A 27,110-nucleotide genomic window follows, 5' to 3' on the forward strand; every position below is an offset into this window, starting at 1 on the left:
CTTTTTTTTTTTTTTTTTTTTTTTTTTGCTGCACTGCACGGTATGTAGGATCTTGGTTTTCTGACCAGGGATCAAACCTGCACCCCTGCGGTGGAAGCACGGAGTCTTAACCACTGGACCGCCAGGAAAGTCCCAAGTGGGTTTTTTTAAAAAACAAAAAAACATTGTGTGTTCTTTTTCTTCTGCCTTTTATTTGTCAACCTGCTTTCATTTTGTTGTTCTTTTTTTCTTTTTTGGCTGCAGCTTGTGGGATCTTAGTTCCCCGACCAGGGATCAGACCTGGTCCCTGCAGTGGAAGCGCAGAGGAGTCCTAACCACTGGACCACCAGGGAACTCACGATCTGCTTCTAGATCTGATTTTCCGGCGGGGACCTTTCCAGCAGACATTAGGTAAAGGCACAGTGTGTGGATGGATGTAGATGATGGGAAACACTCACACACGTACATGAAGAAATTCCTAAATGGTCTCTGGCTTTAAAATGGTGAGACACAGCTGCCACCTCGTGCCTGTCTTCTCTGAGCACGTTTAAGTGGCCGAGGCTCCATCTCTGTGGAGACAGCTACACCGCTGTCACCATCTCAAGTTGTAACCAGTCGTACTTTTGTTGAGTCGTCCCTTCAGTCCATCTCCTGGAGCAAGAAAGGACAACAGCCGGGATTAGCCAGCCTCCCTCCTGAGCCAGGACCCTAGACCTGAGCCTCTAGGGCCACAGTCAGCAGAAGTGCAGCTGGGGCTTTGCAAACAAACACAGCTTTCACCAAGTCACTTATGGTGCCAAGAGGCATCTCAGTGGGTGAGAGGACTGGACCAAGGTTCTGTTTCAGTCCCACAGTGTCTGGAAGCTGTTAACAGAGGCTTATCTCCTTCCAACAACAGCTCAGCTTGGTTTCGCAACGAGTTGGGGTTTGTGTTCTCCCTCCGGTTTTTACTTTTAAAAGCCCGTATAACCGAAGGCCACGCAGAGAGAATGCTTTTAAGGCTCATCGACTACATGTTAAGAGGGTCAGACACCTGAGCAATGCTCCCGACACATAAAACCCCAAAATTTATAGATAAGATACATCCACTTTCCCTTCCAGGTGGTCTACGAAACGGAAGCACCAGACTTTCTAATATCCTGGGTGGAGGACAGACGTGTACAGTTTGTACCCCCTTTTGACCGCTCACCCTCCTTGGTAAGCATGTTTTAATTTAAATTTTACTCCTTTTTGTGACAAGGTGAGGCTGACAGCAGACTGGGGAAGCCCAGCGTGGGCCCCTCCGGCCCCCTCTCCTGCTCGCCCCCCAGCAGCTCTTACAAGCCTGTGAAGGGGGCACAGTCGGCCTCCGCTGCCCTGTGACAGCAGCTCCTCTCAGAACCAACCGGACTCCCGGACGCAGAACCGAGCCTTTCCTCCTGAGCAGGAAGGGCCGTGACCACCTCCCCTGGGGCCTGTCCCCAGCAGGCAGCCCTGCAGCGAGGGTCCCAGAGCTCAGAGGGGGCCGGGGTGGGGAGAGGCGGACACCAAGGGGGCTTAAGAGCCCAGGAGCTACCACCACTGGCTCTTACGTTTTGGACTAAGTTCCTCACGTAGGCGAGAAGGTTCTGGTTGATGAAGGTCACTGTGGTGTGAAAGACATTTTGGAGCACAGCTGGCGAGTGGTCAGCCACCTTTTTGGCCACGAGCATGGTCAGCAGGAGCAGGGTCTTCTCGCGGTCCACATCCGCAGGGTAGAGCTGTGTGAGTTGTTGCAGCGCGGCCGCCAGGCACCGCCTCCTGTCCTGCACAGGTGGAAGCAGAGGCGTGGTTACCAGCCTCCTGCGGGGAGGAGGGAAGTGCTGGAAACAGCTGAGGAGGCAAAGCCGGGGGCAGGCGAGGCACCCCCCCCACCGCGCGCGCGCGCGCGCGCGGGTGGGTCCTCGTCTCCTGCTTGGAGGCACCTGAGATCAAGGTCAGCCACCGCCCAGGGGTCCAGCCTGGTACATGGGAGCAGGGAGGGGGATGGGGACCTCCTGCCAGGAGAGGCCTCAGGCACCGCCAGACCAGAAGGGACCTTCCACACGCCAACACGTGGCAGCAGGAACGGCACGATCAGCCTGTGTCTGATCCGCCGGCCAGCGAAGCTCAGAGGGAGGCTCCCTGACAGACGGGCCTTCCCGGAGGCAGGACTCGACCCGCCGGGCCCAGCCCGAGGGCGTTTCTAGGTCACGGGGCCCCGCCACCTCAGCGGTCAGAGGAGTGGAACATGTTTCAGGAAGAGTCACATCCGTCTCGTTAATCTTTCTTTGGGGGGCTCTGTCCCCAAACTCGAGTCTGACTTCAGGTTTTCAGCTGTCAAGTGACTTTTTGAGAGACAGTTCACCAGGCTGGCTCTCTCTCCAGCAGTCACGAGCTGAGCCACCTCCCTGGACGCTGGTCTGTCTGCCAGGAGGCAGAGGACAAGCCCCGTGGGTTTTCTCACTCACCTCCTCCGACAGGCTCGAGTTACTGAACTGCGCGGCCAGGCCAGCCACCAGCCCCGGACAGATGCTGCACTCCATCCTGTCCCCAATCTGGGCGAGCTGCCTGGCGATGTCCCGGACCACTTCCTCCCGAGTCTCAGAGTCTAATGTGCAGAAAGGCGGGGGGGGGGGGGGGGGGGTGTGTGTGTCAGATGATGACCCGCTCACACCCCGCTCCTGCTCCAGGAAAGGGGTGGGTCCTGCATCCACAGCCCAGTGAGGACAGTGTGAACACGGGTCCAGGCGCAGGGGCCGGGCGGGAGAAGGACCTGTGATGCCGGGGTAGCCACAACCTGGGCTCGAAGCCCAGCGTCCAACGGCTGTCGGCAGAGGAAGCGGTCAGGACAGAGGCTCCGCAGCCTCTCGTCCTGGACTCTGCCTCCTCCCCACCCCCCCCACCCCTCCCCAGATGCCACGCTCTTCCTTCCTGGACACCATCTCAGCCCCTCCCCAGAACAGACGCTTCCATGGGCTCTGGGGTTCCCAGCTGTGGGCCGACTCCCAGGTACGCAGCTGGGGACCCAGGGCACTGAGTGACCAGCCCCCTTGCTGCTTCTCCCCGCAGCACAAAAGTGTACTCGCCCCACCTCCAGCCCCTTTCCGCCCATCACACAGGTGAAAGGCATGTGGCAGCCAGCCCTGCATTGAGAGAGTTGTTGGCATTGTTTTTCCAACAGCATTTGCTCACTCTGTGTCGTCTCTGTGTCACATTTTGGTAATTCTCGCAATATTTCAAACTTTTTCATTATTATATATTTGTATGGTGACCAGTGACGTCACTGCTTCAACACACTGCAGGCTCAGAGAATGGTTAGCATGTAGCAATGAAGAAGTCCTTTTAATTAAGGCACGAACGCTGTTAAGACAGCGCCACTGCACACTGAACACACCTCCGTGTAGTGTACACGTACGTCTACACGTGCTGGGAAACCAGAGGGTCCAAGTGCCGCGCCTTGTGGTCTGGACCCCGACCAACAACCTCGCCTAGCTGCCTGCACACTTGTCCCTCGGGGTCTGGGTGGGCGCCGGCCCAGGACCCCTGCGGGCACCAAACTCCAGGGGCTGGCGTCCCTCACGTGATCACCTCCACCTCATACAACGCCATTGCACAGCAAATTCAACTTTTGCTCTGGGGAACTTTTTTCCCCAAGCATTTCCAACCTGTGGTTGGTGGAATCTGCCGGCAGTGCCTGCACAGCCCTGCGCCCGTGGAGTTCCGTGGGCCTGGCTGCAGCCCTGACCTCACTGAGACGTGTCCGTGTGACCCCAACACGAGCCCTCCTCACCCCAAAACCTCCCACTACCCGCCCATCTCTGCTCGGGGACAGGTCACCACTCGCCTGCCAAGACCTCCGAGACCTGGGTCGACAGCCCGGCCACGCTCCACCCCCGTGGTCCCCTTCGCGGCCCGGCCCGTGCGCTTGTCCTCACCCGCCTCCCACACAGCCCCCGACGGCCCCGCTCTCCCACCTCCTCCCGTCCAGCCGAGCGAACAAATCCACCGACAAGTGGCGGCCAGGCCTCCGTTGTGCCCGTTGTGGCCACACCTCCTCAGGCTCCTGACCACACACCGCTTCCTACCCGAGCGCCCACCTTGCCCTGTGCGTCCAGTGAGGCTCCACGGTCTGAGGGGCGCTTGGTGCAGATGGGGGCCACCGGGGCAGCAGATCTGAGAGCAGAGCTACTCCTGCCCCTTCCCAAAGGGGGCCTAAGGCAACCCTGGCTGGTGGGGACCCCCTGCTGCGCCGCTGGCTACCTGAATTGAGACAGCTGGCGGCCCAGAGGCCAGATCAGCCTCAAGAGGTCAGTGACCCCCACCTCCAGGCGGCAGACTCCAGCCCAGGCCTCCCGGGCGCGTCGGGAACACGTGGGAGCCTGCCCCCAAAGCACAGGCTGGTTCAGGAACCCAAGAGAATTCCTCAGGGAGCTCCAGGAGGTGCTGTGCCTGGCCCACCGCCAGAGGGGCGCCCAGCCGTCAGCTCCCAGTGGCCTCCGTGGCGGCAGCACTGGTGGCCAAAGCTGAGGCCGGGAGGACAGGACGCACGCCTGGAATCAGCCACACACGGAGGACGGCCCGGCCCAATAAAAGAGCCCCAGGTCCCCGCTGCCCTGGTGACCGTGCAGATCGTCACGGCCATAACATACACAGGAGTAAAGCACGGGCGCTGCACAAACGCAAACAATCCTCAGGAGCCCGAGTGGGTTTCAACTGCCTGGACTCGGCGAGGCCTGCTCCGCTGGACACGGGGTGGACCTGAGCATCTGGGCCGCGGAGGCTGGCCCGGCGCCTACCTGTCTCTGCCACCCCCTCAAGACGGAAGTGGCTGCACCAGTTGCCATCCGTCTGCAGCTCGTCGTCGTGGGCCGCGCGCACGGACAGCTTGTGGCCCAGCATCTCCAGCTCGTGGCCCAGCATCTCCAGCTCCTGGCGGCAACGGGAGTGCGGGCAGCTCTGGAGGAAGCTGAACACCAGCAGGCTTGTGGTGCGCTCATCCTGGGGGCTGGCGCCATTGCTGACCTGAGAGGAGAGTCCTGTGGGAACATGGCCCCAGGCCGGGCAGCCGGGCCCGCGATGGCCTCCCTGGCCCGGGGCCTGGACACCCTGCCAGTCCGCAGGGCCATGTACAGATGCTGAAAAGCTCCAATCCTGCAGAAGGTGACCCATCTGCCGGCGGCCAGCTGGTGCAGCCCGGGGAGGGCGGCCAGGCACGTATGTGTCTAGGTGCCATGCTGGCTCTGCACGCCTGTGCCAGGCCCTGCGTATCTTTTACCAGCCAGAGCCCATGCTCACTGGGAGTGCATCCAGCAGGTAGAAGCCCATCCTCTTCCATCACGTCCTTTGTGGGCCCAGGAGGGTGCTGTGCAAAAGCAGATTTTCAATACAGCCTGGGCAGTAGTGACCACAGGCAACACCTGCCTCTGGGCAGGCCTGGCTGACCTCAGGTAGATTAACCCCTGGCCAAGCCCACGAGCAGCACGGGGGAACCAGGAGGGCCACTGCACGTGGCAACAAGAAGGCAAGTGCAGAGCAGGACCAGGGGTGCTCAGGTCACCCCCAGACCTGGGATGAGAGGGCATCGTGAGAGGCTAGGATGCCGAGACCGCCCAGATCAATACACACGAAACACACGGCCTGGGCTGGGAGCAGTCACGGGGAGAAAATGAAGGTGCAGGTAAAATTGACTTCTAAGGCCATAATGTTTTTCATTAGAAAATACTAGAAAAATATTGATTAGGAAAATCAGAAAACTTTGAGAGGACAGTTTTTAGAGGACAAATTGTTTTCAACGAAATGCATAAAATAAGGTGCTTATGTATTGCTATTCAGCCTTTGCTTCTCCAGAATTACTCCTAAAAGGGGGAAATGTATGTAAAAGCTCTACTCTACTAAACCTTTACAGTGAGGCCAGTGGCACAAGGCAGCTGAGAGACTGAAGAATGTGCTTCATCTCTACCTCAGGAGACGTCCTGGTCAGGAGAGAAGAGGGGCTGAGGCAGGGCTGCGGTTGAACCGTGTCCCCCAGAGACAGGCCCAGGTGCTGGCCGCCAGGACCTGAGAGCAGGACCTTATTTGGAAATGGGGTCTTTGCAGATGTCACGTTAAGGCCAGGTCATCCTGGATCTGGGCCCTAATCCCATGACCCATGTCTTTACAAGAGAAAGGGGCAGGCTTACAGACACACACACGGATGCCAGTGCAGACGGAGACTGGAGCTGGAGAGGCCAGAGCAGACTCCTCAGAGCCTCCAGAGGAACCAACCCTGCAACACCCTGATACCAGACTTGTGGCCTCCAGACACTTCAGGAAAATACCCAGCCGGTGGGGTTTCCCTACTGCAGCCCCAGGGAACCAAACCAGACCGTCTTTTTCAAGAGGCTGGTAAACAGGGTCCAAAGTCTGGGCGTGCAGCAGCGGTTGCCACCAGCTACGCCAGGTCAGGTATCAAACCCAGATGCAGTGACCCCTGAAACACAAAGAACAGAAGTGGCCAGGCGAGAAGGAGAGCATCCGGTGTGAGAGGGCTCAGGTCCTGGAGCCAAGTGTTTAGTGCCATCGGCTGGGAAGCGTGTGGACAGACTCCGTTCTGAGCATGTCAAGAACAGGCTGGCCTGGACTCCCACACAGGCAGCCGGTCCAGAAGACCAACAGTATTTAACACCAAGAACAAGCAGGGCTGGTGACAAGCCAAGGACGGACGAGTGACACAAGCTGAAATGGATGTCTCAGAAGGGGGAAGATGTGATAGCTGTTTATCCTTTTAGGTCACAGGAAAAAGTTATGTCAAGAGAAATGATCAAGACTTAGGAAATCTTGCCAGACATAATACAGATTTCATCTATAGGAGGCAAAAATAACTCGTGCTATAAAGTCAGTTCCCGTGCAGAGAAAACGATGGAAAGCTGTCCAATGTGTGTGATAAACTAGACTAATCCTGGTGTCCAAACCTGGAGAAAACAGCACCAAACAAACAGTAAAAACAAAACAAAACAAAAAATCAATCTCATTTTCTACATATCAAAAAAAAATCAAAGAATGCTACAGTATAGATGAACAGCGCCATACAAACAGTAAAAAAAAAAAAACCAAACCGAGCCATCATGCTCAGTGATATCAGCAGACACAAGAGGACACGCACTGCTCCATCCCTCTCATCTGTGTGGTCCCTGAAGCAGAGAAAAGGGGGCGGCGGTGGCAGAGCGACGCGAGTGCTCTTAATGCCACTGTGCCGGACACTTAAAAAAGGTTAAAATGGGGACTTCCCTGGTGGCGCGGTGGTTAAGAATCCGCCTGCCAATGCAGGGGACACGGGTTCAAGCCCTGGTCTGGGAATATCCCAAATGCCGTGGAGCAGCTAAGCCCGTGCGCCACAACTACTGAGCCTGCGCTCTACAGCCCACGAGCCACAACTGCTGAGCCCGCGTGCTGCAGCTACTGAAGCCCGCGCGCCTAGAGCCCATGCGCCACAACAAGAGAAGCCCGCGCACTGCAATGAGAAGCCCATGCACCACAACGAAGACCCAGCACAGCCAATCAATCAATAAATAAAAGGTTAAAATGGTAAATTTTACTGTAATTTAAAAAAAACCTGGAAACAAAATCAAAGGGAAAAAAGAAAATCTATAGCAGGGTGAAATTTCTGACGGGGGAAGAGGAAGCTGCTGGATGTCTCACCATGAACCTGACTGTGGGGCACGCCTGTGTCTCGGTTTTCTCAGCTTGAAGGAAAGAAAGGGGAAAGCAAAGCCCTGGGAGTGTGTCTGCCCTTTCCCACTGAAGTCATCAGGAGAAGTGGCACCTGGGCAGCGCCCGAAACCTCTTCTGCTCAAGTAGCTGACGTTTCTCCTGAGCTGCTAAGCTGGGAACCACACGGCTCCCAGGCCTGCAGAGGGTTGTTTGAGAAGCGCACACCCAGCCCCCAGGCGCTGTCTGCTCAGAGATGCAGAAACCGGGCCAGGCTCGTGAACCACCTAGTAAGTCCTCAGGCCCGCGGCCGCCCCCATGGGGCTGGTGGCGACACGGAGGGCCCCGGGCTGGGCACCCGAAGATGCCACACTGCCTGGCAAAGACAGGAAGGAGGTGAAGAAGAGCTTCTGCTGGGCCAGGCGCGACTTTCTCTTTTAAACTCGCTTAAAGCACAAGGCGCCATTTAGGCCCCATCCTGCTGAGGCAGGGGACTGGCCCACGCGACCTCGGCGACGCTATAGCTCTGAGCCTGTCCTGCACAGGAGCGGGCGGAAGCGGTGCGGGGACAAGGGGGTTTTCCGCCCTGTGCTCCCGAGAGCTGGGATCCGAGGCTCCGCCGCCCACACCCCCAGGACCACCGCCCATCTGACCTTCGAGTCCATGGCCCAGGCAGCGTCGTGGGCTCCAGCTCACAGGGGTGCGGGTCGGCAGCCTGGAAGAGGACACACACAGGGTGGGTGCAGGGCCCCTTGTAGGGCAGTAACGGTCAAATTTGGAACTTCCATACGGTTCCGAAATACACGGGGTAAAAAGAGAACCACCAGCTCCTCTCCAGGGAGAAAGGGCAAGGCTTCCCCCACCACCACCCCGGGAGCGCGGGCGGGGGCCTTGGGGGCCTGCATCCCCAGGACCCAGGCCACCCACCGGGAGCGGATGAGCCCACCCTGGGACCGGGCAGGATGCAAAGGTCGCAGATGAACTGGAGGGACAGACAGGAAGCAGCAGGACGCTGGCCCGAGGGCCTCCACGGGCCTCCAGGACAGGAGGCAGAGCTGCAGGACAATGTGCCACAGAGCAGGCCCCTGGGGGAAAGGCCGCAGAAGCCAACCCACGTCCACAGTCACAGCCTCAGCCTCCACCACACCCTCTCAGGAACGAGCTTCCGAAAACCGGGGAGGCCGCCATCAAGGGGTAACTCACATAAAATCTGCCTTCCGCCTGGGCCCGCCCTCCCCACTGTCCCCGCGGCCCTGATCCACTGTGCTCATTTCCCATCTCAACAGATACTTCCACCAAATGTTTTAATGCCTTTACATAGTGACCCTTGAACAACGCGGGGGTCAGTGGGCGTAGAATGTAGTTGTATCCGCGATCTGCATTCTCCGATTCAACCAACAGCAGCCCGTGGGGCATTTACTAGTGGAAAACATCCCCACAGAAGGGGGGCCCATGCAGTTCAAACCTTTGTTGTTCGAAGGTCACCTGTGCATACATGTCTTTATAGCTCTCCCTCTATATGTAAGGATATAGAATGAGAGCAGAACACGGATGCTGACCCAGACGGGACGGATGCACAGGAGAAAGTGCCTCTGCAGGATGGCTGGGCCCCGGTGTTTTCCTCAGAAAGACAGTGGGTTTGGAGAAGGTGGATTTCCTTTTTTCCTTCTGAAATGAACACTTACTAAAGATTTTATATAACTGATTAATGGGGGAAACAAAGATGTTAAAACCACTCAGCACACAAGCACCCACGGCAGAGCACCTGTATTTCTATGGACAAATCACCTGCATCAGCATCCGTTTTCTGCAGCTCACAGAGGCGTAAAATAGCTCAAAGACAAGAAAAGGGTGAGCTGGCCAGAATATCCAGGTTTTCTGCCCATTTCAAAGTCTTTCACAGATTTCCTGACAGTCTCCGGACTGGTAATGATCTCAAAGATTATTCTTTGACACACACAAACAGGGCGGGTCTCATAAGAATGTTAATTAACGAGCCATGCCTCCTAGGTTTCTTTTTCAAATTCAGATTAAACGACGACTAAAGCCACAAGATCAGCTTCTGTCTGGAAATTCTCACCAGGAAGCTCAGGCTGGACTCTGCTACCCCGAGGGCGGGCAGGAGCGCCAGGCCAAGCAAGTTCACAGGCTCCACCTGTGGCCCCTCTATATGTGTGCGGAGAAAAGGAAGCCCAGCCAGGGGAACAGGGGCCACGGATCCAGACACTTGCACGTGGCAGAGACTCAAATGCAGGCAGTGGGTGGGGAGCTTTGCAGAGGAGGCCGCGGGGGAAGCAGGGGGCCCGCTGGCCGTGGCTCCCTGTGCGATGGTGTCCTCTGTGTCGCCCCACGTTGGAGGCACAAACAGAAAGGAGAGAAGCTGTCGGGTATCAATCGAGTCCTGAAGTTATTTTTAGGTCCCTGGACTGTCCCAGAGAGCACTCTGACTTGACCTCCGGGCTGGTGGTCACTGGGGGGGGCTGGGGGAAGGGGCCGGGCAGGCTGCTCTGCCATCGTCCACTCATATATTCAGTCCCAGCCTCTCTTACTCGGGTCCCCACTTATCTCAGATTCCCTGGCCTGCAGGAAGCGACCTTCCCATCACGGAGGGCGGGGACCCCAGGGCCAGACTGGCTTTCCTGGGAGGCTCTGTAGCCTTCACTCCCTACAGGCAGCTCAGTTCTGTGACAAGTGGCCTGTCACAGTCGATCACACAAGCATCATTCAGAAATAGGACGTTCTGAGGAAGGCGCTCAAGTTGTCCAATTATATTACATCCTGGTAAAAAGAACAAAGGACAGTAGGCAGTTTCTCACCAACTTATACACAGAATTACCTTTGTTCTAGTAACTCTGCTTCCGGGTACGTGCACACCTATCCTCCTGGCTGCGTCACTCACAACAGCACAGGTGGTGACAGCGCCACACCCACTGATGGGTGAGCGGGTGGACGCAGTGTCCATCCCGCGGTGAGTCTCGTTCGGCCTCAGAGAGGAGGCTATGGCACCTGCTGCACAGGGAGGAGCCTGAGGGCCCTGAGCTGAGTGACACGAGCCAGACGCACAAGGGCAGCTGCTTCTCTGCTGGAAAGTGGACTGTTGGCCCGGGGCGGGGAGATGCGAGGGTCCTGGAGAGGACGGGGGTGGTGGCATCTCAGTGCGGGGCACATTCGGAAGTGGTTACAGTGGAAAAGTTTATGTATAAATATTTAACCACACACACAACAAAGAAGGAGATTCTGGCGCCTGCGACAATGTGGAGGAACCCTGAGGATGTTACACCGAACAAAACAAGCCAGACGCAGGAGGACACACACCGTCTTGCCCCACTTACATGAGAAGTTGTGCCTGTTTTCTAGAGAATTATTAATTCCTATTAACGCCACTGAGCTGTACACTTAAACTGATTAAAACGGTAAAATTTTAATCTATTTTACCACAATAAAGTTTGAAAGAAAACACCCCCCACAGAGTCGTCTTTTTGAACCTATGCAAATAGCGGTACCATCACACAAAATGAGGAAACTTGGCAAGAATTCTGTCAGGAAGAACTAGTTGTCATTTCCGTCTACCAGGTTTTTATGGGTTACAGACAGTTGAAGAAAGAGAAAGTTTCGTGTGTCTAGAAAACAGAAATGGAAACGTCAGCAATATTCCGAGCAAACCACCAGTTTCCCACCTTGGTCTGTGGGTCCCAGCAGCTGCGCCCACGCCGTCTGCACCCAGAAGAGCCTGGAAACCCTGACCTGCACCCGGCGAAGCTCTGAGTTGTTGAAACCAGGAGAACACAAACCAGGAGAACACAAACGTCTGTTTGTGAAGTTTCACTAGTTCAAAGTACCTAGTATCAGTCCTCTCCACAAGTCTCTGATTCCGTCCTTCTTTGCTGAGGACACACACGAAAAGCCCCAACTCATCCCCAGAGGGCACAGGCTGCCGGGGGTGATTCATGTGTTTCTCTAACTGACAACATCAGAACGGAAGGGGTCAGATTCTCTTTTGGGGTACAGTACGTTAAAAAACGTGATCAGGGCTTCCCTGGTGGCGCAGTGGTTGAGAGTCTGCCTGCCGATGCGGGGGACACGGGTTCGTGCCCCGGTCCGGGAAGAGCCCACATGCCGCGGAGTGGCTGGGCCCGTGAGCCATGGCCACTGAGCCTGCGCGTCCGGAGCCTGTGCTCCGCAACGGGAGAGGCCACAACAGTGAGAGGCCCGCGTACTGAAAAAAAAAAAAAAAAGACCACGATCAGTGTTTCCCCTGAGAATGAAGGCGTCCCCATATGGCACACCGCTTCTGGAACATTTCAGTGAGTGGCGGTTTCCTGTAAACATAACCAAAGCAGCCTCACAACAGTGGCACCTCGGCCAGATCTGACTGACTGCATAATCGCTCTCTATGAGTATAAGGCAGGCGGCCCGTGGGATTCTCCAAGGGCACTCTGGGAAGTCTCAATACTAGTTTTAGGTGTCAAAGATATCCTGAAAACATTTTTTTTTCTAAATTCAGGGTCCAACCTTTGGAAGCTCTGTCAGAGTCCACTTGGGCACTTAAGATGGGGTCATGGATGCCTGAGAAACAGGACATGGTTATCAATGAACGAAACTAAGAAAACCTTAAGCTCCTCGTAAGTGATCAACCTTTGTTCTTTGTGGGGCTGTTTTTCCCCTTAAAACATAAAGCATCAAAAATTATTGTTTTGGGGACTTCCCTGGCGCTCCAGTGGTTAGGACACCGTGCTTCCACTGCAGGGGGTGTGGGTTTGATCCCTGGTCGGGGAACTAAGGTTCCACAAGCTCCGCGGTGCGGCCAAAAATAAACAATTAAAAACAAAACAAAACCAAAAAAACTCGTTTTGACAGTAAAGGAGGCAAGACCATCAAAATAAGCAAACTTTGCTAAAACTGTGAGATTTCATAGCTTCTTCTCAGACTCAGACATTTAAGAGATTTACAAAAACATGAAACAATGTTCTCACTAAAAACATTGTTTTGTAAAATACAGTATCTTTTAAAAATATTCGTGAAGCAACAGGCATTGATATTTTCAAACAAATCAACAATATTTGAAAATTTTCTCCAGTCTTACTTTCTCACACAGAAAATAGATAAAAACCACTTAATCAAAAGCTTTTCAGGGTCCTCAGTAATTTTTATGTGTAAAAGAGAGACCAAAAAGTTTGAGGGGGGGTGTGAAGACCCCCTTTCCTTGAAAATAAAAGCACATATAAAACAGTTTTTCTCTGTCATCCATTTTAATTAAGACTCAACCCAAGTGACTGACCTTCCTTCACAGAAAACCAGGTGCCCGGGTGTCACACAACTCAGACGCTATCTCCAGCAGCACACGTGCCCTGGGCGTCCCCACAGTGCAGACACGCTGAGCGACACCAGCCAGAGACGAAGCCTCTGCTGAGGACACTGAAAACACTTGAACTTACACCTGGTACGCAGTGCTTCGGTATCCTGTCTTACTTAGAAATTACCTAGGTAGACAGTGATTGCCATCATTAACTCAATTTAATGTGCGTCCAAGCCGTACCCTGGAATACTGTTAAAGTAAAAACAACGTCAGAATTCTATTCGACTTAGTTGAAAACAAATTTACATTTCTCTTAACTTTAAACATCATGTAAGAGTAATATTAGCTGATTTGATAAGTAAACCTGTAGAAGTTCGGGGGGAAACCAATTACAATAAAATGTATTGTATCAATGTTATATTGATATATTGATTATTACATGTAATCAATATTAAGTATAATACTGATAAATCAGAGAAAAGACACAGCTTTTTAAAACCCCAAATTATTAATTTATCCTCATTTGCCAAAGATTTATCTTAATTATGTGAACCTGCATTCTTTTTTGTGATACAGTTGATGTACAGGTTACAGGTGTACAACATAGTGATTCACAATTTTTAAAGGTTATACTCCATTTATAGTTATTATAAAATATTGGCTGTATTCCCTGTGGTGTACAATATTACCCTTGTAGATTATTTATTTTATACATAGTAGTTTGTACCTCTTAATCCCCTCCCCGTCTTGCCCCTCCCCCTTCCCTCTCCCTCTGGTAGCTACTGGTTTGTTCTCTCTGTACCTGTGAGTCTGTTTGTAAACCTGTATTCTTAAAACGTTTCTGAGTTTGGACTTCCTTGGTGGCGCAGTGGTTAAGAATCCGCCTGCCAATGCAGGGGACACGGGTTCAAGCCCTGGTATGGGAAGATCCCACATGCTGCGGACCAACTAAGCCCGTGCGCCACAACTACTGAGCCTGCGCTCTAGAGCCCGTGAGCCACGACTACTGAGCCCACGTGCCACAACTGCTGAGCCCGCGTGCCACAACTACTGAAGCTTGCACTCCGCAACAAGAGAAGCCACCGCAATGAGAAGCCCGCGCACCATAACGAAGAGTAGCCCCCTCTCGCCGCAACTAGAGAAAGTCCGCGCACAGCAACGAAGACCCAACGCAGCCAAAAATAAATAAATAAATAAAATTTGAGTTTCTTTCTGTGCATTTAAAATTTTTTTAAAGTCTAATACGTTTAAATTATTAGAAACAAGATTTCCAGATTTTCTGGAAATTTTAGAAATATTTATATAAGCATTTATTTAGGTCCACAAGCCAATGAGAACAGAGTTCCTCCAATCTGAGACACTTCACAACCTAACTGCCTAATGATGAGAAAACGTTTTGCACATTTACACGCCAAGAGGCCAAGGCCTTGCTGAACTACAGACCCACAGGGCACACGGCGTCGGTCCCACAACTTCAGGGCCAGGTCAAGAGTAAACACAGAAACACCAAGGCTCACGGGTCCGGATGCCAAGGAGTGGTTCTCCATGGTGGCACAAAATAGGGAGGGTGGGAGGGAGGGAGATGCAAGAGGGAAGAGATATGGGAACATATGTATATGTATAACTGATTCACTTTGTTATGAAGCAGAAACTAACACACCATTGTAAAGCAATTATACTCCAATAAAGATGTAAAATAAATAAATAAATAAATAAAAATTCTGAACTGAGCTCAAAAGAGACCAAGGACGCAAACCACCGTCTGACCACCCAGATTCTCTGTCCTCTCCCGCTCAACACAGAGTAGACCTCTGACACCTGCCCACAAGGACCACAGTCAGCAAAGGCACCAAAGGAGTAACTGGTGCACATGTGCAAACGCAAAACCCAGCCAAACACAGGACAGAGGGAGCCATTCCACTGGCCCTGAGACGTGGCCTCTGGGGGCTGAGACCCACCGGCACGCTTCCAGGGACGGCTCCAAAACTGCCAGCCAAAGAAAAGGGAGAAACCATGACTTTCATACAAATACAAAACAATAAAATGAACACATGTCCAAGATTTTAATTATTAGCTCATTAATTAATAAGGGAACCAGTAAGATAGATGATACAACCAGTTTCTAGATAACGTGGATTTCTAAGGCGCCCGCCAGGTCTGCTGAGGTCACGTAGACAGTCCTTCCCCCGAAGCGGGTGAACAGGGTCAACGCAGAGCCACAGGAGGCCCAGGCCAGTGTCCACGTGGGCCCCTTCTGACGATTCGTGGCGGGGTGGGAGCTGCCACTCACCCAGAACACAGTGTGGCCTCACTTCCAGCCCCTTGCCACCTGGATTCGCCAGGACAGAAGCTGGAGTGTGGACGCTGGTCTGTCTCTCTGGCTCCTCTGCACCGAGCTCTCCGTCCCTCAGGCCTCCCCAGACGCTGGGCACCTCCTCAGAAACCCCAGTGATTGCTCTGCTCCTCAGCCCTCCCCTCCATCCCACAGGCCTGGGAACCACTGGCTTTCAATCTTGGCTGCACACACTGGGAGCAACTGAGAGACTTTAAGATACTGATATGACATGACCTTACATATGGGAAAGCCCAAGGAATCCACTAAAACACCCCTGGCAGTAATAAATGAGTTCACCAGCGCTGCAGGACACAATCTCTGCAAGATCTGTTGTACCTCTACATGCCCGCAATAAACAACCCAAATATGAAACGAGAAACAGAGCAGCATCAAGAGAAATGAGGTACTTCGGAATACACTGCACAGAAGATATGTAAGACTTGTACAGCAAAAACTATGAACATCGTGGAAGGAAAGTAAAGATCTAAATAAATGGAATCGTTCCTGTCCATGGACTGGAAGGTGTATTCCATTCCGCCAGTGGGAGCCCCCCACAGACACCCACGGACTCAACACAATTACCCTCAGGCTCCCAGCTGGCTTTTCCGCAGAAAGTGACAAATGGCTCCCGTTTCATGAGGAAATGCAAGGGGCACAGAATAGCCAAAGTCAAAAAGAACAAAACTGGCGGGACTCACGCTCCCCAACTTCACAACTTATGACTGACCTACAGTAACTGAGACAATGTGGTACTGGCAAAGGATAACCTCACAGATCAATGGACAAGAAATGACAGTCCGTAAATAAACCCTAATATTTATGGTTCATCGACCTCTGACAAAGGGGCCAAGACAGGGTAAAGAACAGGCTTGTCAGCAAGTGGTGCTGGGACAGCTGGTATCACAGGGGCGAAAGCATGAATTTGGGCCCCTACCTCATATCATATACAAAAACTAACTCAAAACATGTCATAGGCCTAAATATAAGAGCTAAAACCATTTTAAAAAAAAACTCTTAGAAGAGAACAAAGGAATAAAACTTTATGACCTGGGGAGAGGCAGTGATTTCTTAGATATGACACCAAAAGAACAAGTTATACAAGAAAGAAAAAGATAAACTGGACTTCTTGAAAATTAAAAACCTTTGTGCTTCAAAGGAAACGATCAGTGAAAACACAACGCACAGAACGGGAAAAAGTGCTCGCGAATCATTTGCCAGACAAGGGACGTGTACCCAGAAAATACAAAGAATTCTTGTTAACAACAATAAAAAGACAACCCAGTTAAAAATTGGGCAAAAGATTTTAATAGGATCCAAAGATATACAAATGGTCAACAGGCATATGAAAAGACGCTCAACATCATTAACCACTACGGAAATGCTAATCAAAACCAAAATGAGAGGGGAATTCCCTGGCGGTCCAGTGGTTAGGACTCTGCACTCTCACTGTTGAGGGCTCAGGTTCAATCCCGGGTTGGGGAACTAAGCTCCCCACAAGCCACGTGTGCGGCGCGGCCCCCAAAAAAAGAAAGAAAGGAAAAAAACCCACAGTGAGATACCCCTTCACACCCACGAGGACGGCTAGAACCAAAAGGATAATAGCAAGTGGTAGCGAGGATGTGGAGAAGCCGGGAGCCTCATACCGTGCAGGTGGGAATGTAAGATAGCGCAGCCACTTTGGAAAACAGTTCTGCAGCTCTTCAGAATGCTAAACAGAGGTATCACAAGACCCAGCAATTCCACTCCTAGGCATGCATATATACAAGAGAAATGAAAACACACGTCCACACAGAAACTTGTACACGAATGTTCATCGTGACATTATTCGAGGTAGCAAAAAGCCGAATGTCTATCAACTGGTGAATGGATAAGGAAAATGGAGTAGATCCATAAAATGGAGTATTATTTGGCCATAAAAGGGAATGAAATTCTGATACAGGCGACAACATGGATGAACTCTGAAACATTATGCTGAGTGAAAACAATCTAGTCACAGAAAACCACAGACTGCATGATTCCATTTATATGAACTTCCCAGAATAGGCAACTCCATAGAGAAAGAAGTAGACAAGGGTCACCTGGGGCTGTGGGGATAAGGGGACTGGGGGTGACTGATAATGTGCGTGGCTTCTCTGGGGGCTGTTGAGAGGCTCTAAAATTAGACTGTGGTGATGGCTGCACAGCTCTGACAGTAAACTGGAAACCACGTTAAATGGGCAGATTTTATGGTATGTGAAATATCTCAATAAAGAGGTTTTAAAAAAAAAAGCAGCCCAAGGGAGGGTGGAATAAAGAGGGGGAGCCACCCCGTCACACAAGCCCCAGAAGTGAAACCCACCCCCAGTGCAGAAAGCCTCCGAGTCCCAGTGTCCTCGTCCACCGCCGCCCGACCTGCACAGGCCCTGGCCGAGAGGTGTGTGCACACAGGGTGCAGCAAGACGGCCCGCAGGGGCCGTGTCCCGGGGGGCTGCTCCAGGGCGTCGAGGTGGGCCTCTGTCCCAACAACCTCCCTTGCCTTGGAGCCAGGGAGAAGAAAAGGGATGTCCCACGGCCCTCCTGGTGACCCGGACCCCTGGCCCCGGAAGAGCCCTCCGCCACGCGTGGTAGCCACGCTCCCGGCCGCCACATCCTTCCACCGCGGCAGAAGGTCCCCGGGACGCACGGCACTCCTGTGCCTGAAGGTGACCAGCCCCTCTCCAACCTGCTCTGTGACCCGGAGGGAACTCGTTTCCTCCCCGCCCGCGATGACAGGACACTGAGGGAAGGGGATAACTGCAAACGAGCCACTTCCTCATTGTCCCAGTGGTGGCTTCTAGAACCCTGGACACAAATACACAAAAGGCAACCGAGAACTCAGTCTGCAGCGGAAGTGGTTGCTCTGTGGTTCACCTAGATGATCACGTCTGCTGTTCACTGGAAACTTCCCCATTCAGCCCATCACAGGCAGGAAGAGGAGGGAGGGAGAGGAAGGAGGGAAAGGACCGGGTCGGGCACTGGGGAAAAGGTCCAGAGCGGGTCCAGGGCACCGCCCCACGCTTCCCTCAGCCCCCAAGGCTGCCCGCAGGGAGGGGTCTGCGGAAAGGCCAGGCCCTCCCCACCACCACCGCGGGTCTAACAGGTGCAGCGGAGCAGGGCTGAGACGTGGGGCGGCGGCCGGGAACCCAGGCAGCGCAGCCCCGCAGGGAGAGCCGGGGCTCTGGGGCGGCAGGGTACTCAAGCGTCTTGTCTCGGATCAGCATTCGTCCAGACACAAATCTCTGCCCGCGTGTCCCGCCCAGTGAGCTCCGCGGGTGCTTCGGGCGAGCACACGCGTGACCCCCGGGGGCCCAGGTGCTGCTGTCAGATCTTGTGTAAGGGAGGCCCAGCGGGGTGGGGGGCACTCCGGGCCTCCACTCCCTCCACAGCCCCCACCTGACATCCGGCCACCAGAGGCGCAGCCACAGAAGCACCTGCCACAGCTCTGGAGCGAGGCTTCTCAGGGCCGACAGTCCAGACGCGGCGTCCCGGGCACCGGCGCACGACGCGTGCTCCTCCATCGGAGCACAGGCCCCACCCCTCCCCCGCCACAGGCAGGCGGCCGCAGCGCCAGGCCAGTCCCCCTCCTCCTTGCCCCTGGGTGCCGGGGCTTCCGGGCAGGCCGCTCGCATCTGCAGTAAGTGGGACCTCCAGTCCTGGGTCTGCGAAGGCCCGGGAGTGGGGACCCTCCCCCAGCACTCCCGCACTGCTGGCAAGCTCCTATCCACCCCTCAGAGTCCACCTCGGATGGCCTGACCTCCTCAGACAAGACTTACGGGACCCAGCCCCTGTTCCGGCAGCTCTCTGCTCCAAAGCCTGCATCCCGGTGTCCCGACGTCGCCATTCCCACCACACAGCACCCTGTCCCGCGGAGCCTTCTCTGGGCGCAGCCCAGAGAAGTCCGTCCTTGGACCCCAGCGTTAAGGCTGCCCCTGTGCGCTGCGCTCCTCCCTCGCGGCAGGAGTCCAGAAGCCGCCCCGCGGGCCGCCCCATCCTCTTCCCCGCGGTGCCTTCCTAGAGCCAGCTCAACCCTTGCTGCCGGAGGGCTCCTCCCACCCTCCCCCAGCTCGAGCGCAGACCCTCTTCCAGGGACAGTCACCCGTGGCTCCCGGCGGGCTCAGGGTTTGCCCGGAGATGGCAGGGACCCGGGCCCAGGAGAGCCCCCAGCCCGATCTGCCTTTGTCCCGACGGGTGGGATGGGACTGGGAACCACGTGCCCCTGCTGAGGCCGCCGACGGAGGCCTGGGCAGCAGACAGACCCGCAGGAGGGGCATGGCCGGGGCGGAGTCGCCCGAAAGGGTCTCAGGGGTGAGGCCCCCTCAGTGAAGACCACCCCCTCTCCCGTGAGGGCCATCCCACCCCCGCAGCGCAGCGTGTCCCGCTCGCTGGATGAAAGAAACGCGCCCCACGCCCCGCGCCCGGCCTGCTGGCTGAGGGTCTCGGAACTCTCGGGGTTTCCGGTCACTAAGTCACTCAACAATCCACTTCCGCCGCCCGCAGCGTGTTCAGGGCAGCGCGAGCCGGGGAGGCGCCAGGGCCCGCACCCGCGTCTGCCTCACGCGGAGGGAGCAGCGGGACGGAGCGCGCGGGGGCGGGGGGGACGGCCCAGGGATGGAGGGCACTGGGACTGGGGACGCCGGGGGGTACTCACTCACTTCCCACGGCGGCGGCAGGCGGCGAGACGGCTGCGCACAGGGCTCGGGCGGGAAAAAGCCGACATTCCGGGGGCGGAGCGCGCAGCCGCCGCATGCCCACTTCCTGTCGCTCCCGCCCCGCCCCGACAAGGCTCCGCCCCCTCACTGCCGGCCACGGGCGCCCCGCCCCGGCCACGCCCCCACCCCATCATTTCCTCAACCTTGCTGCGGCCCCGCCCCTTCCCGGCCGCACCCCGACAAGGCTCCGCCCCAGGCCCACCTCCAGGCCCCGCCCCTCGCCAGGTCCCTGGAGGCCGCGCGCGGAGAAGCAGGAACAGAGGCCTCCAGGGACCAGGGCAGTCGCTACACGCGAACTCAGGAATAGAAACCGAATTTTAAAAAGAAGAAAAAAGACCGGAAAGAAATATAACCAGAAACCATGGGCTGGTTACAGTGAAATGATAAAATCGCAGGATTTTCTACTTTTTTGTACTTTCCAATTTTTCTTAAATAACTGTGGCACCAATTTTACAGTGAATAAAAACTATGTAATAGGGACTTCACTGGTGGCGCAGTGGTTAAGAATCCGCCTGCCAGTGCAGGGAATACGGGTTCGAGCCCTAGTCCGGGAAGATCCCACATGCCGCGGTGCAACTAAGCCCGTGCACCACAACTACTGAGCCTGCGTTCTAGAGCCCGCATGCCACAACTACTGAAGCCCGCGTGCCTAGAGCCTGTGCTCTGCAACAAGAGAAGCCACCGCAATGAGAAGCCCGTGCACCGCAACAAAGAGTAGCCTCCACTCCGCAACTAGAGAAAAGCCCGCGTGTAGCAACGAAGACCCAACACAGCCAAAAATAAATTAATTAAAAAAAAAAAAACTATGTAATAAAGATCACATCATGGGAACTGGGAACCACGTGCCCCTGCAGAGGCCACTGAGGGAACAGTTTTTAAATCTAGGCAGTGTTATCTGTCTGTGTCCCAACTTGATTTCTTTATCAGAGCTGCATATCCAAGTGATAAAAGTATTAAACAGCAAGTACTTTTAAATGGGGCTCCTGGCAGTCAAAACAAGAGAGAGAGAGTGAGGGACTGATTTCACAGCCCTGCAAGGAAAGGATGGAGCTGCCAATTTCCACTGCAAGAGTCCAACTTTGTCTCACACCTAACTTTAAGTGAAAGTTTTGGCTTTTGTGTGCAGCACTGAAGGAAGTATGAACAGGGACAATCTAGAAAATCTGAACGAGAGCAGGTTCATCCCAACAGACACATGACTGGTGTGAAGGCACAACAGGGCCAGCCACCCATCAGGGGTCCCAGCTCATCACTCTCTCCCTGCAATGGCCAGGGACAGAAATCCTCACCTGGCCGCTGAGGCCGCCTGCATAAGCCATCAGCCCCTACCCCCCCGCACCCACACTCTAGAGCCGTAAGTTCATCTCTAGGACCACAAATGCGTTGCCAGTACCCTATGTGGACCAGCCAGGCCAAATCATGCTGCCTAAAAGCTGCTCCCAGGCTCTCACTGTGGTCTTGTCAGGAGGAGTTTAACTTCAAACCAATGCATCGAGCCAGTAATCCTTCCAGCCTCAGCACCACCCAACTCTCCTCTTACTCTCACAGCTTCTGACCGCTAAACTTGGGTGATGGATGACATGAGTCTCTGCCTTTTTACACAGACCTCTGACTGTGATTTCACTTTCCACATCACAGCCTCCTGGGCCGTGAAGGGCTGCTGTGGCTCCGGCAGCAACACCATGTTCCCCAGATGGCAGTCACAGTAGTCCTGCTGTGAACACTGTCCTGCCAACCTTTTTGTAGATGCGTGTCCTCACTCCTCTTCAGTCTCATACCTAGGAGTGGGGCTGCTGGGGCATAGTGCTGGGGAATGTTTAATTTTATCAGAAACTGTCGGTTTTCCAGAGTGGCTGTGCCGTTCCGCACTCCCGCCAGCCATGTCCAAGCATCCCGGCAGCTCCCACCTGCGCAGGGTCCAAGCTGCCCCTCCTCCCGTCAGGGCAGCTGCCTCCTAACCGCTCTCTCCCTGCCACCTTGGCTCCAGTATCTTCCCTCCTGCTGTAAAATGTCAGGTGTTAAAAAAAAAAAGTCAGGTGTTGTTACCCCACTCTTGAAAACCCTCTTGGGTTTCCTGGGGCCTTTTCAATAGCCCACGAAGTCCTCCGTGCTCTGCACCCTCTCTGCTCGAATCCTGCCACTGTCCCTGCACTTCCCTGGGCCTGGCTCCATTCTGTCCAGCACGTTTCACCTGAAATATGACGTAATTGTGTGTGTGTGTTGGAAGGTGTCCCCTCCCTGGAATGTCACTCTCTCGCCGCGGTACCCAGGGGCACTCAGCGTGGAATGAACGTGTGAACAGGAGGTGGGTGCCGCACTGAAGGCTGAGCAGGGTGCTTTAAGGGCAAGTGGCCAGCGGGGTGGCCAGCGGGACTGGGTCGTCTAAGAAGGTGACATCTAAACTAGCAGCTGAAAGCCAGAAAGGGACCAGATGTGGCGAGAGGGGAAGGGCATTCTGCACGCAGGGGATGTCGCTGTGCGGAGTGGGTGACACGGGAGGGCAGGAGGCTAGGTGAGCAGTGGGATCTCATCCTGAACACTGTGCCAGCCACTGCCCATTAGGCCAGGCGGGACCCACACCAGTAGGCCCCCCAAGGTCCCTTCTCCCCGATCCAGCCCCCAGTTCTAATTTGCAGCTTCTGCTATGCTGTGGACTTTATAATCCATCCATGTGTTAAAAATGAGAAAATAAATACATAGATAGACAAACAGAATGATGGTCTCGGCAATGAAAACAGAACACAAAACCCAGTGCGTTTTGTTTTTTTGTTTTGGCCGCACTGCACGGTACCTTATTTCCCCGACCAGGGATCGAACCCACGACCCCTACATTGGAAGCACTGAGTCAACCACTGGACCACCAGGGAAGTCCCGCAGTGTGGTTCTGACTGAGAGGTGTAGCCGGCTAAGCAGAGCCAGAGCCTGACTTCGGTTCTACTTTTTCCTGAGGTTTCTCACTGCTGCTTCTGGCTGCTGGCCGCTCCTACAGTGACCCCTATCATGGTGATGGGAACACTGGACAGCTACATGCAAAAGGATGAAACCACTGTCTTACCCCCCACACAAATATCAACTCAAAATGGATTAAAGACTTGAATGTAAGACCTGAAACCAGAAAACTCCTAGAAGAAAACGTAGGCAGTAAGCTCTTTGACATCAATCTTTGCAATCATTTTTTTGGTTTCACACCAAAAGCAAAGGCAACAAAAGCAAAAATAAACAAGTGGGACTACATCAAATTTAAAAGGAAACCATTAACAAAATAAAAAGGCCATCTATGGAATGGGAGAAGATATTTGCAAATCATACATCTGATAAGGGATTAATATCCAAAATATATAAAAGGGACTTCCCTGGTGGTCCAGTGGTTAAGACTCCACACTTCCAATGGAGCCTGGGTTCCATCCCTGGTTGGGGAACTAAGATCCCACATGCTATGCGGAGCTGCCTATATATATATATATATATATATATATATATATATATATATATATACTCACACCACTCAACAGCAAAAACAAGCAAAAAAATTGATTAGAAAAATGGGCAGAGGAACTTGGACATTTCTCCAAAGAAGACATACAAATGGCCAACAGGCACATGAAAAGAAGCTAAGTATCACTAATCATCAGGGAAATACAGATCAAAACCACAGTGAGATCACCCACACCTGCTAGAATGGCTATTATCAAAAAGTCAGAAATAACAAGTGTTGGTGGTGAGGGTGTGGACGAAAGGGAACCCTTGTGCACTGTTGGTGAGAATGTAAACTGGTGCAGCCACTATGGAGAACATTATGGGGGTTCCTCAAAAAATTAAAAATAGAACTACTATATGATCTAGCAATTCTGCTTCTGGGTATTTATCCAAAAAATGAAATCACTATCTTGAAGAGATACCTGCATCCTCCTGTTCACTGCAGTATATTATTCACCATAGCCAAGACATGGAAACAACCTAAGTGTCCATTGGCTGATGAATGGATAAAGAAGATGTGAGCCACATGTGTGGTGTGTGTGTGTGTGTGTATCTATAAATGGAATACTGTTCAGCCACAAATAGGAGTTCCTGCTCTTTGCAAGAATGTGGATGGACCTTGAGGGCATTATGGCTTAGTGAAATAAGTCGGAGAAAAACAAATACTGTATGATCTCATATGTGGAATCTAAAAACAAAAACAAGACCTGGGGACTTCCCTGGTGGCGCAGTGCTTAAGAATCCACCTGCCAATGCAGGGGACACGGGTGTGAGCTCTGGTCCGGGAAGATCCCACATGCCGCGGAGCAACTAAGCCTGTACATCACAACTACTGAGCCTACGCTCTAGAGCCCACGAGCCACAACTACTGAGCCTGCGTGCTGCAAGTACTGAGTCTGCCTGCCTAGAGCCCCTGCTCCACAACAAAGAGTAGCCCCCGCTCTGCAACTAGAAAAAGCCGCACGCAGCAACGAAGACCCAACACAGCCAAAAATAGAGAGAGAGAGAGAGAGAGAGAGAGAGAGGAAGGAAGAAAAACGGACACAGAGCAGATTCGTGGCTCCCAGAGACAGGGACAGGGAGTGGATGAAATGGGTGAAGGGGGTCGAAAGGTACAGACTTCCAGTTATAAAATAAATGTGTCCTGGGAATGAAATGTTCAGCATGGTGACTGTAGTTAACACTGCTGTGTCGTGTGTGTGGAAGTTGCTGAGAGAATAGATCTTAAAAGTTCTCACTGCAGGAAAAAACTATGTGAGGTGATGGATGTTAAGACCTACTGGCGATTGATCTGTAATGTGTACAAACACCAAGCCATGATGTGGGCAGCCGGGAGCCAGAGGTCTGCGTGTGGGAGGTGGTCCGGGCAGAGGGAGCTGGGCTCTAAAGGGGCAGGAAGGGGAAGAAGGGGGCACAGGGACGTGCCGCCGTCCTCCTCCTGAGCTGCCTGCACCGCGGGGCCTGTGTGGAGCTGGACCAGCCAGGGGCCCTGGAGCCTGCAGGGCTGAGGTCAGGGCTCCGAGGGGACTCCCACAGTCGCTGCTGCTTCGACAGGCACCTGTCCCCTCAAGCTGAGGAGGTGAGGCCTCTGACTTCCCCAAGACAAATCCCTTCGGGATGGGGGCTCTGGGCGGCAGCTAGGCTCACACTCCACCTCCCATAGCACCCCCGCCCCAGCCTTCTCTAGGGGTCAGGGTTCCACGGCCGCAGACGCCACTTCTTCCCTCCTGGCGCCCAGCTGGCTCGGGATTTGTGGGGTCCAGCCTTCCTCCATCCCGGCCACCCCATCCCGTCACCACAGGATGCAGACTGACAGCCAGTTCGCGAGGGTTGACATCTCACATCCCGAGGGCTGTGGGTCCCAGGCGTGCAGTGGGAATCGGGCCGCGGGGCCATGGGCCCTCCCCGCTCTAGACCAAAAGCCAGACCAGCAGAGGCCGGGAGAGCTCTTTCCAGCACCCAGGCCCCTCCAAGCTCCTCCTCTGTGCTCCCCGCCCACCCCACAGAACCCAGTGGGTCGAGGTGCATTCAGAGGGGCCAGTCTGGGAGGCCAGGGAGGCCCAGTAACTTGCTTGGAGGCTGCGGGAGGTTGGCTGACGTGTAGGGAGGGCCACCCCAGCCCTGGAGAAAGGTCTGGCCCTGGGCGGGGGTGGACCAGCTCCCAACCTTCAAGGCGCTTTCCCACCAAGACAGAGCCGAGGCTCTGGACCTCGAAGGACAGGCAGAGAGGTGAGTACCGCCCGGGGCCCCCAGTCCCCACGCCCTCCGCCCCTGGGCCACCCCCTCTCTGCCCCCACGCGCTCCGTCCCGCTGCTCCCTCTGCCCGAGGCAGACGCGGGTGCGGGCCGAGGCGCCTCCCCGGCTCGCGCTGCCCTGGACACGCTGCAGGCGGCGGAAGCGGGTTGTTGAGTGGCTTAGTGACTGGAAACCCCGAGAGGTCCGAGACCCTCAGCCAGCAGGGGCAGCGTGTGTGCACGTGTGCACCCCGGGCACTCTTTCCACGTCTGTCCTGGAATCAGGGGCCTTCTCCACTGCCCCACTGAAGTCCACGCTGCAAGGCCACCTCAGAGAGGGGACATGGGCGTGGGGCTGCCACAAAACGCTCCCCGCCAAGCCCGGCAGCCCCGGCCCCTGGGCACCGCACTGGAGGTCTCTGTGCGCGGTGGGCGCTGGCCCACCCGAGGATGCTTCCTCCCTCCCCGCCGAGCCGTACTCGGGGAGTCTTCTGGGCAATACAACAGCCGGTTCTGTCCTTCCCATTTCCCACTCTGGGACCGTGGGGATCAGGGTTCAGGAGGGGTTTTGGAGCCACGGACATGGGTTCTTGGTCGAGTGGTGGCAGCTGTGGGGCAGCCTTCCCTCAGTTGTCTGCCTGAAGCCACCATCACCTCCTACCACGTGGGTGCCTGTGAACCACAGCCAAACCCTGCCTGTCTCCATCTCTGATCAAGGGGCCCCTCTGAGAAACAAAAGGGGGTCAGCACAGATGGTACCAGCCCCACTGCCCCCACCAGGCACAGTCCCCGACCCAGACTTCCTTTGAGGAATCGAGGGCCACGCTGCTTCTGTTTTTCTACCCGATGCGCACGTGGTGCCGGAGGCTCTGGGAATCAGCTGGCCCGGCACTGACCCCGCCCGCTGCCGCCCCAGAGGGAAGCCCTGTGCCTTTGGGATTAGCTCCACGGTGACAGAGGCCAGCCACACGCCCCGCGGCCAGCGCACGAGGAGGGCACTGGGGCCGCAACATCAGGGATCCCAAGACCCTGTGCTCTGAATGTACTTGGGGAGGTGGATACATCTCATCGACTTAGGCCTGCAGGCTGCAGAGCCCACAGCACCGGGCTGCCAGGGCCTCGGGGTCACCCTGACGAGGAGACACTTCACGGAACGCGCATCTCTCCGGGAGGGTCCTGGCGCTGCTTTGGAGGGCGGCCTCGTACACCCTGGGTGTTACACACACTTTCTCAACGGGTGTCAGCAGGTGGCCAGAGCAGGACAACATGGACAAAAATAAAGTCGGCTGAGAAAGCACAAAGGTTGTATTCCTCAAACCCATACACACGCTGACAGGTGCCGCCATGTGTGGACACCAACCCACCAAAGAGCGTGC

At 54.6% G+C, this 27,110-nt stretch overlaps 2 protein-coding genes across 16 annotated transcripts in view; one reads left to right on the plus strand and one right to left on the minus strand.

The window, feature by feature from the left end:
- Positions 1-14,518, plus strand: part of BCL2L13 (BCL2 like 13) — an 85,892-nt gene extending 71,374 nt beyond the window's left edge. For 5 of the 9 annotated variants that reach the window (XM_060306658.2, XM_060306651.2, XM_060306655.2 and 2 more), the window contains 4 exons: positions 244-390; positions 1,081-1,176; positions 12,170-12,287; positions 12,956-13,801. The gene's annotated coding sequence lies outside the window, so the exon portion shown is untranslated. Of the gene's footprint in view, positions 1-243; positions 391-1,080; positions 1,177-9,694; positions 12,288-12,955; positions 13,802-13,830 lie in introns of those variants that run through there. The other 4 variants (XM_060306656.2, XM_060306657.2, XM_070046570.1 and 1 more) reach the window with 4 other exon arrangements.
- BID (BH3 interacting domain death agonist) lies at positions 119-20,082 on the minus strand. Of its 7 annotated transcripts, none has more exons than XM_030834871.3 (6): positions 19,967-20,068; positions 8,319-8,380; positions 4,776-5,001; positions 2,448-2,587; positions 1,551-1,763; positions 122-630 (listed from the first exon to the last, which is right to left on the minus strand). In XM_030834871.3, exons 2-6 carry the CDS (start codon positions 8,328-8,330, stop codon positions 619-621), a joined length of 603 nt encoding a protein of 200 aa, XP_030690731.1. In that variant the 5' UTR covers positions 8,331-8,380; positions 19,967-20,068; the 3' UTR covers positions 122-618. The 7 variants fall into 7 exon arrangements, with proteins under 7 accessions (XP_060162643.1, XP_060162644.1, XP_060162645.1 ...); XM_060306663.2 differs by having other exon boundaries at positions 19,963-20,053; XM_060306660.2 differs by having other exon boundaries at positions 119-630; positions 4,776-8,380; positions 19,967-20,073.
- Positions 20,083-27,110: the final 7,028 nt, after the last annotated feature.

Source organism: Globicephala melas, chromosome 10 (genome assembly GCF_963455315.2).
Source record: "Globicephala melas chromosome 10, mGloMel1.2, whole genome shotgun sequence".
Classification (NCBI taxonomy): domain Eukaryota; kingdom Metazoa; phylum Chordata; class Mammalia; order Artiodactyla; family Delphinidae; genus Globicephala; species Globicephala melas.